The sequence below is a fragment of the Sinocyclocheilus grahami genome, unplaced genomic scaffold (genome assembly GCF_001515645.1).
Source record: "Sinocyclocheilus grahami isolate Dianchi unplaced genomic scaffold, SAMN03320097.WGS_v1.1 scaffold772.1, whole genome shotgun sequence".
Classification (NCBI taxonomy): domain Eukaryota; kingdom Metazoa; phylum Chordata; class Actinopteri; order Cypriniformes; family Cyprinidae; genus Sinocyclocheilus; species Sinocyclocheilus grahami.
In genome coordinates, this window is record NW_015505951.1 from 200360 (window position 1) to 209242 (window position 8883).

The window sequence follows — 8883 nt, forward strand, 5'->3', positions numbered from 1 at the left end:
GAATTTATTTAATTCACGAGTTTCACAATTTGAGTTGAATTACTGAAATAAATGAACTTTTCCACGACATTCTAATTTATTGAGATGCACCTGTACATACACTACAAGTCAAAAAAATTATGAACAGTAAGAAAGATCCAATAAAAAAGATCAGCATTTATCTGAAATAAAAAGCTTTTGTAACATTATAGGCTACATATACCATTCAGAAGCTTAGAGTATTTTTTTCCCTTGGGAAATTATAGAAATTAATACTTTTGTTTAGCAAGGATGCTTTAAATTGATCAAAAGTGACGATACAGACATTTATAATATTACAAAAAATGTGTATTTCAGATAAATGCTGTTCTTCTGAACTTTTCATCAAAGAAACCTGAAAAAAATATACTCAGCTGTTTTCAACATAATAAAAAAAAATTTTTGAGCAGCAAATCAGAATATTTGAATGATTTCTGAAGGATCATGTGACTGGAGTTAAAATTCAGCTTTGAAATCGCAGAATAAATTAAATTTTAAAATATATTCTAATAGAAAACAGTTATTTAAAATAACATTTTGCTGTATTTTGGATCAAATAAATGCAGGCTTGGTGAGCAGAAGAAAATTCTTTAAAAACATTAAAAATCTTACTGTTCAAAAACTTTTGACTAGTATATATATCAGCCCGATCTCATGAAAGTGCGTATAAATAGTGCGCCAAATACAAACGAAATCTCGTGGTATTGATACGCAAAAAATTAACTTTGGCATGTATATGCTACGCGATGGGTAGGTTTAGGGTTGTGGAGTAGATGCGTATCATATGTACACGAAAACTGCATATCATATACACGGCAACAAATTTAGTATCATATGCATGCGAAAACTGCGTATTATATGCACGCCAAAAGTCAATTTTTGCGTATCAATGCCACGAGTTTTTGTTTTTATTTGACGTACTATTTGGCGTACTATTTCATGAGACCGGGCTCATATATATATATATATATATAATATACATATACACTGTATATATATTGAAGTGGTGGTGGGCCGCCTGGACCAAAAAATGCTAGGGCCGTTTTTTTTTGTCCCAGTCCAGCCCTGGTCCTACCAGTCATGACATTCCCTACTCTAGCTTATCATAAAAAATACAGTTGTTATCAAGGGAAAGTCTACATATAGTTCCCAATGAAAATATTGTATAGCATAAAACATGTTGAAGATTATCAAACAGGCTGTTGATTCATTAAATGATGAGCTATTTTCTAACAAAAACTGTTTATTCAGTATAGTGACGCCTCTCATCCATTGACGCTTTTTTGGCTAAATGTTGCAGGCTTGCCTTCCAGTGGCTTTGCTAATAACCAAAGGGAACTGAGGAAACAGGAACTAAAAACTAAATCCTTGGAACAGAAACTGACACCAATTCCTTATTTCTATAAATTATTTTGTAAATTGTTTTAAATTATATTATTTTCTATATTTTCTAAATAACCTTATTTGTTTTTTATATGCGCTATAAACATGCAAACAGTAACGTGCAAACTGATTATCTGAAATTAATTATGAGTGATTAATAAGATGTAAAATATTTGTCATATAATCCATGTAAATGGACTCATTCATGAAAGCAGTTGAGATGAATGTGCAGTGGATAAGTTCTGAACAAATTTGCATTGTGATTAAAATGAGAATTTGTTGTAAATTCATTTTTTCAGAATTTACAACATAATTGCAAAGTATGGTTTTGTAATGCAGTAATGATGTTCTATTTTTTCTGTTTTGTCAGATATGATGAGTTAAAACGCCATTAAACACTATATCATTATAGAGATAACAGAGTTACTTGAGTGGTTTCTAAAAACACCAATAACCCCCTTTTCTTTAAAGCTTTTGCTATGTGAGTTACATTGAAATGATTAGTAATAGCTGTCATTTTCAGAATTACTGGGCGAGTTGCATAAAGCCAGTAATCCTCCAACATTCTCCCTCAAAGTATTTATAGGGCCTGGTACACCATCACTATAGAGGAGCCGATTCTCAGCAATATTTACTATTGCCTTCATCACATCTTCCATGGACTTTACTACAGGCTGCCAGAGGATGAAACGTTGCGTTTGTCTCTCCAGTAGAGTGACTCGTCCACTAAGAACACTCAGAAGGTTGACAGTTCTCCTGACCACTTCCTGAATTCCAGCTGTGCCTGTTAGATGCTCTTGAACCTCTTCAATCTTCCACTCAATCCTCTTCAGTGCTTCATTGGCCTGCTCAATTTCAGTCTGTGTCTTAGAGATTTTTTCCTCATAATGAAACATTTTTGCAATCCAGTTCCTCACTTGAGACTCACAGTTTTGTTTCTCCCGTTCAGCATCTCTCAAGGCATTTGAAGCTTCTTGAAATCCCCGCTGTCCCTCACTAATCATTATTGGACCTAGAGAACAGAAATCTCTTGAATACACATCAGCCAAAGGGGAAAACAATGCATAACTTCACAAATTGTTAAATTCAGGGTGATGGTAAGAGTCAGGGCTGTACAGTGCCAAATATATGTTGCACATGCTATGAAAAAACTGGTTTGTGCGATGAATAAATGTATCCACTTGTAGCACACGTGCGATACAGTTTTGCATATTCATTACACAGCCGCTTAATAGTGTAAGAAGTGATGTCGTTGTTCTTGTTTGTGTGTGTGAGATTGATTATACTTGGTTTAGGGGTGTGCCATATGACGATTTTTGATGGTGGACGATTAAAATGTCTCCACGATCTGCTTTTGAAGAAATGTAGTAGTATCTGCTACAGTGCACATTCTATCAGCTGAAGTTCTGGCGCCTCCGTCTATGGTCTCAATATACTGTACAATGCCACATACATTCACTTCAAATGTTAACAGAGAGGTAGAGTTACGCTCACGGGACACAGCACTTATGCGCAATCACAAAAGTGCATTATTTGCATGTGCTTTAAAGCCTTGCCGGTTAAACATTTAATTCATGTGCTGTTCTGACATGCTTCTGAATGCGTACACATGAAGCGCGCGCAACTTTCAATCAGTGCCTGCCTGATTAATAGACTTAAGTTTAAGACTTAATTCAACTTATAAGTTGTCTTTGGCATCTGATTGATTTTGCATCTAATACTGTCAAAAGCACACAAGGTTTACATATAAACACAGTTAGTTATGTCTAAAATGAAAGTAAACAGTTGAGAGAGAAACAGATGCGTGCAGCTCTTAAAGGGACAGAACTAAACATGCTGCTGCTTGTCATTAAAGGGATAGTTCACCCAAAAATGTAATTTATATTGTTATTTACTCACTCACATGTTGTCCCAAACCTGTATTAATTTCGTTCTTGTGCTGAACACAAAAGAAGATATTTTAAAGAATGTGGGTAACCAAACAGTTGCTGGTCCACATTGACTTTGATAGTAGGAAAAAAATACTGTACAATACAACTGTTTGTTTACCCACATTCTTCAAAATAATTTTTATGTTCAACAGAAGAAATAAACTAATTCAGGTTTAAAACAACTTGAGAGTGAGTAAATGATGGGATAAAAATAAAACACTATGACAGAATTGACAGACAGATGACAGATATAGTTATTTACTCACTCACATGTTGTCCCAAACCTGTATTAATTTCGTTCTTGTGCTGAACACAAAAGAAGATATTTTAAAGAATGTGGGTAACCAAACAGTTGCTGGTCCACATTGACTTTGATAGTAGGAAAAAAATACTGTACAATACAACTGTTTGTTTACCCACATTCTTCAAAATAATTTTTATGTTCAACAGAAGAAATAAACTAATTCAGGTTTAAAACAACTTGAGAGTGAGTAAATGATGGGATAAAAATAAAACACTATGACAGAATTGACAGACAGATGACAGATCTTTCATTTTTGGGTAAACTATCCCTTTAATATTAATAAAAAATAAATAAATAAAAACAGAAAAATCACTCACTGCTCATGACTGATGAACTTTAATACAGTTGCTTAAAAAATATATAATTGATGTATATAGTGTTTTATTTTAATATTTAATGTTACTTCTAAATACTGTACCTGAAAAATAAAGCACTGTTTGTTTTATTTGCATATTATGTGTTTTTGTAATGTATATCTTTTGTTCTTATTTTCTAATAACAAAGATAAAATAATGACAAAGATTTTTTTTTATCTTCGCCCACTTTGGCCTAAATGTCTGCCATTCTTTTTTATTTTGTTACCTTGAAAGGCTTTTTTTTTTTTTTTTTTTTTACAGGCAACTTGCAAAATAGTAAAACCAACATGACAAAGAATCGTGATAAAATCGTAAATCGTGATATTCCTGAATAAAATGGTGATATGATATTTTTGCCATATTGCCCACCCCTAAACTTGTGCTACAACTATTTGGCCTGTGCTACAAAACTTTCAACCTCTGAAGCACCAGTGCTATGTGCCAAAAAAGTTAACGTACAGCCCTGGTAAGAGTAATGTAATACTCACCAGCAATCCATCCAATAATTGGTATTGCAAGCAATACCCCCCCTGCAATTGTCAGTCCTTCACCTGCATTCTTCCTGTCTTGTTGTACTCTTAGGGTATAGTTTGCTGATTCTAGGTTTTTTATAGCCTGTGTCAAAGCTGCTTTGGAACACTCTAATGAAACTTCAGCAGACTTCTTCTCTTCGTGCAATTTATCCATGGTCATGCTTTTTTCTTTCTTCTGCTGCTCAATGTTTTGCTTCTCTCTAATAAGTTGCACCATGCGTTCATCCAAATTTACCAGTTTTTCTTTAATCATTTTCTCAGTATTTTTCATGCACTGCTCAGCATCCTCGATATGTCCCCTGATTTGTTTGTAATTGGAGCATGTGTCAGTGGTGGGATTGACTTGTGCATTCATAAGGGACTTGCAGATGTTACAGATCGAGACAATTCCTTCATTTAGAGACTTAGATACTGACTTCATGGACTGCAACTCCATAACACTGCAAGTATACGAAAAATGTTTAAAATGGTTTAATGGTATAACAGAATACTTTTCATCACTGTGCATTTAAATGTAATATGTGCAGATTAGATAAAATAACTTACTCATGTTTGTAGAAATGGTCCATCTTTCCTGTTACACACAAACACAAAGGACAGTATATTAACAGATGTTTTGACAATAAGATCACAAATAATGAAATAGTAACAATCATTTTAAAAGTGCTTACACAGTAAATAAAATAGTAATAAAATCTTGATGGCACTAATATCAGAACCTTGATGTCATTGTCTTTAAAAACTGATGATAAGATAAGGTTAAGATAAAACATACTCTGTTACTAATGTAACCTCGGTTCACTGAGATACGGAACGAATACTGCGTCTGTTTAAGATGCTGAAGTGACAACTGAGTCGTGCAGCTACATAGCACGGCAAAGTACACAATACTCGTTCCGTATCTCAGGGAACCGAGGTTACGTTAGTAACCGAGTACGTTCCCTATCGATACTTCACTCGTACTGCGTCTGTTTAAGACTCTTGGGGAACCAGTATAATCCCGCCGTGCTATGCTAGAGGAACGACTAATACTTGAACTCGCCTTAAGCACCCAAGGGGAACCAGAGGGACCAAGTATTTTGCAGGGAAGCCCCGCAAAAGGCAGTAGGGCTAAACTCAGAGAGATCGGCCCAGCCTTGTATCATCGTCCCAAAATAATTCAGTACAGCCTCGGAACTCACTGAGGGCCAAGAGCGTACATGAAGGAGGCAGACGCCAAACACTGGTTGTCATGTGACAGAGTGCCCTGCTATGCAGAAAGGACCTGCGCCTGTAAGGCCGGGATGCCCAGACTATAGAATCTGGCAAATGTGGACAGCGAGGCCCAGCCGGCCGCCACACAAATTTCTGCAATGGACACACCACTAGACCAAGCCCAGGAAGAGGCAATACCTCTAGTTGAGTGGGCTCGTACTCCCATGGGGCATTGAAGGCCCAAAGAAGAGTATGCTAGCATAATAGCGTCAATTATCCATTTGGAAAATCTCTGCTTCGTAACTGGACAACCCTTTGTGCGGCCACCAAAGCATACGAATAGCCGATCCGACCGCCTGAATGGGGCGGAACGCTCAACATAGACTTTCAGCGCCCTGATGGGACAGAGTAAGTTCAACTCTTGGTCTTGCGCTGAAGGAGGAAGCGCCGATAGAGTTATTACCTGTGCTTTAAATGGAGTAGAGAGCACTTTAGGTACATACCTATGCCTTGGTTTCAGGACGACCTTAGAGTAGTTGGGCCCAAATTCGAGGCAGGTGGGGCTCACTGATAGCGCCCGCAGATCTCCCATACGCCTTACCGATGCTAATGCTAGAAGCAGAGCAGTCTTAAGCATCAGGGGACGAAGGTCAATGGACTGTAGCGGCTCAAATGGGGGGCTCTTCAGAGCCCTCTACACCGTGGGCAGATCCCTTGTAGGGACAGTGATGGGGCGAGGTGGGTTGAGCCTTCTAGATCCCTTCAGAAAATGAACAACCAAGTTGTTCCTGCCCACCGATTGGCCAGCTATAGGAGCGTGAGAGGCTGCTTTGGCTACAACATAGACCTTGAGTGTGGAAGGGGAACGGCCCTTATCCAACAGCTCTTGCAGGAAGGACAATATCAGAGATATGTCGCATGAGTTTGGGTTTGCGCCGCGGGCTGTACACCAGGTGGAGACCAACCATTTAAGAGCATAGAGGCATCTTGTAGACGGTGCTTTAGCCTGAGAGTTTATGTTTAGCATGTTCTCGGGGAGGTTCGCAAACTCCCATTGAAGGTACATAACTATGCCTTGGTTTCAGGACGACCTTAGAGTAGTTGGGCCCAAATTCGAGGCAGGTGGGGCTCACTGATAGCGCCCGCAGATCTCCCATACGCCTTACCGATGCTAATGCTAGAAGCAGAGCAGTCTTAAGCATCAGGGGACGAAGGTCAATGGACTGTAGCGGCTCAAATGGGGGGCTCTTCAGAGCCCTCTACACCGTGGGCAGATCCCTTGTAGGGACAGTGATGGGGCGAGGTGGGTTGAGCCTTCTAGATCCCTTCAGAAAATGAACAACCAAGTTGTTCCTGCCCACCGATTGGCCAGCTATAGGAGCGTGAGAGGCTGCTTTGGCTACAACATAGACCTTGAGTGTGGAAGGGGAACGGCCCTTATCCAACAGCTCTTGCAGGAAGGACAATATCAGAGATATGTCGCATGAGTTTGGGTTTGCGCCGCGGGCTGTACACCAGGTGGAGACCAACCATTTAAGAGCATAGAGGCATCTTGTAGACGGTGCTTTAGCCTGAGAGTTTATGTTTAGCATGTTCTCGGGGAGGTTCGCAAACTCCCATTGAGAGGCCAAAGGTGCAGAGCCCACAGCTTGGGCTGGGGGTGCCATATCGTTCCATTCGCCTGAGAGAGGAAGTCCCGTCTCAGGGGAATGGGCCACGGGGCTGCCGAGAGCAGCCGGCACAGCTCTGCAAATCAGTGCTGGTTCCTCCAGAGCGGGGCCACCAACAGCACCTTGCGTCTCTGTTCAGAATCAGAGCGATAGCATAAAGGAGGAGGTTGGGCCAGTCGTGGGCCAACACGTCCCTATCCTTTGAAAAGTAAGATGGGCAATGAGAGTTGTCTTCTGAGGCGAAGAGGTCAAACTCTGCCCTGCCGAAGATCTCCCAGATGACAGATTCTGAACCGTTTGAGGGTGGAGCGTCCACTCCTCCGAGGGGACGTTGCTCCGAGACAGCATGTCTTCTCCTTTGTTCAGCCTGCCCGGTATATGCACTGCTCTCAGCGAGCGCAAGTTGAGCTGAGCCCATTCCAAGAGGCACTCCACTAGTGTGAAAAGGCGCTTCGAGGAGAGACCGCCCTGGCGATTTATATAGGACACTACCGTCATGCTGTTCGAGCGGACTAAGACATGGTGTCCCCTTAGGTCTGGCAGAAAGGTTCGAAGGCCCAGACACACTGCCAGCATTTCCAGGCAGTTGATGTGAAGCCGGCCTTCCTCTTTCGACCAGTGGCAGAAAGCTGGCTTGCCATCGCACAGCGCTCCCCAACCCGTGCTGGAGGCATCTGTCGAGACTACCTTCCTTCTGCAGACCATTCCCAGGGGCATGCCCCGTTCCATCCAACGAGGATCTTTCCAAGGGGCCAGGGCTGATACACAGGCCCGGTCTACCTTGACGCAAAGGCATCCGAGACGCCAGGCGCGGGATGGAACTCGTAGTTTCAGCCAGTACTGAAGGGGGCCGTATGCGGAGCAGGCCCAACTGTAGTACCGGAGACACTGAGGCCATGAGATCTAGCATCCTCTGAAACACCTTGAGGAGGCGAGAGGCTCCAACTCTGAATGAGGCTGTGAGCTACTGAATGGCAAGAGCATGTTCTGGTGCCCTCATTTGGGCTGAGTCTAAAACTGTTCCCAGGAACGATATCCGTTGGTTGGGGGACAGCGCGCTCTTGGAAAAATTGACCCTGAGTCCCAGGCATTCTAAGTGGCTGAGGAGGAGGGATCTGTGAGATAGTAGCTCATCCTCCGACTGGGCCAGAATGAGCCAGTCATCGAGGTAATTCAGAATGCGGATTCCCGTCTCAGCGGGGAAAGCGCCGCATCCATGCACTTCGTAAAAGTGTGAGGAGCTAGAGACAGTCCAAAGGGAAGGACCGTGTATTGATAAGCCACTCCCTCGAAGGCGAATCTCAAGAATCGTTTGTGACAGGGGGCTATCTGGATGTGAAAGTAAGCGTCTTTCAGGTCCAGTGAAAAGAACCAGTCCCCTAGGCATACTTGCGAGAGGATCTGTTTCAATGTAATCATCCTGAACGGCCGTCTCATGAGCACTTAAGGAGCTCACAGTATTTTTTTTTTTTTTTTTCCAAGGACCACCACGCA

The 8883-nt window shown here is 41.4% G+C and overlaps 1 protein-coding gene across 1 annotated transcript in view; it reads right to left on the minus strand.

Moving 5' to 3' along the window:
* Positions 1-1901: 1901 nt before the first annotated feature.
* Positions 1902-8883, minus strand: part of LOC107561433 (uncharacterized) — a 13593-nt gene continuing 6611 nt past the window's right edge. Inside the window, exons 2-4 of the mRNA XM_016245877.1 lie at positions 5072-5099; positions 4481-4965; positions 1902-2413 (exon numbers count right to left, since the gene is read on the minus strand). Coding sequence (XP_016101363.1) covers positions 1902-2413; positions 4481-4965; positions 5072-5094 — 1020 coding nt within the window. The 5' untranslated portion in view covers positions 5095-5099. The remainder of the gene's footprint in view (positions 2414-4480; positions 4966-5071; positions 5100-8883) is intronic.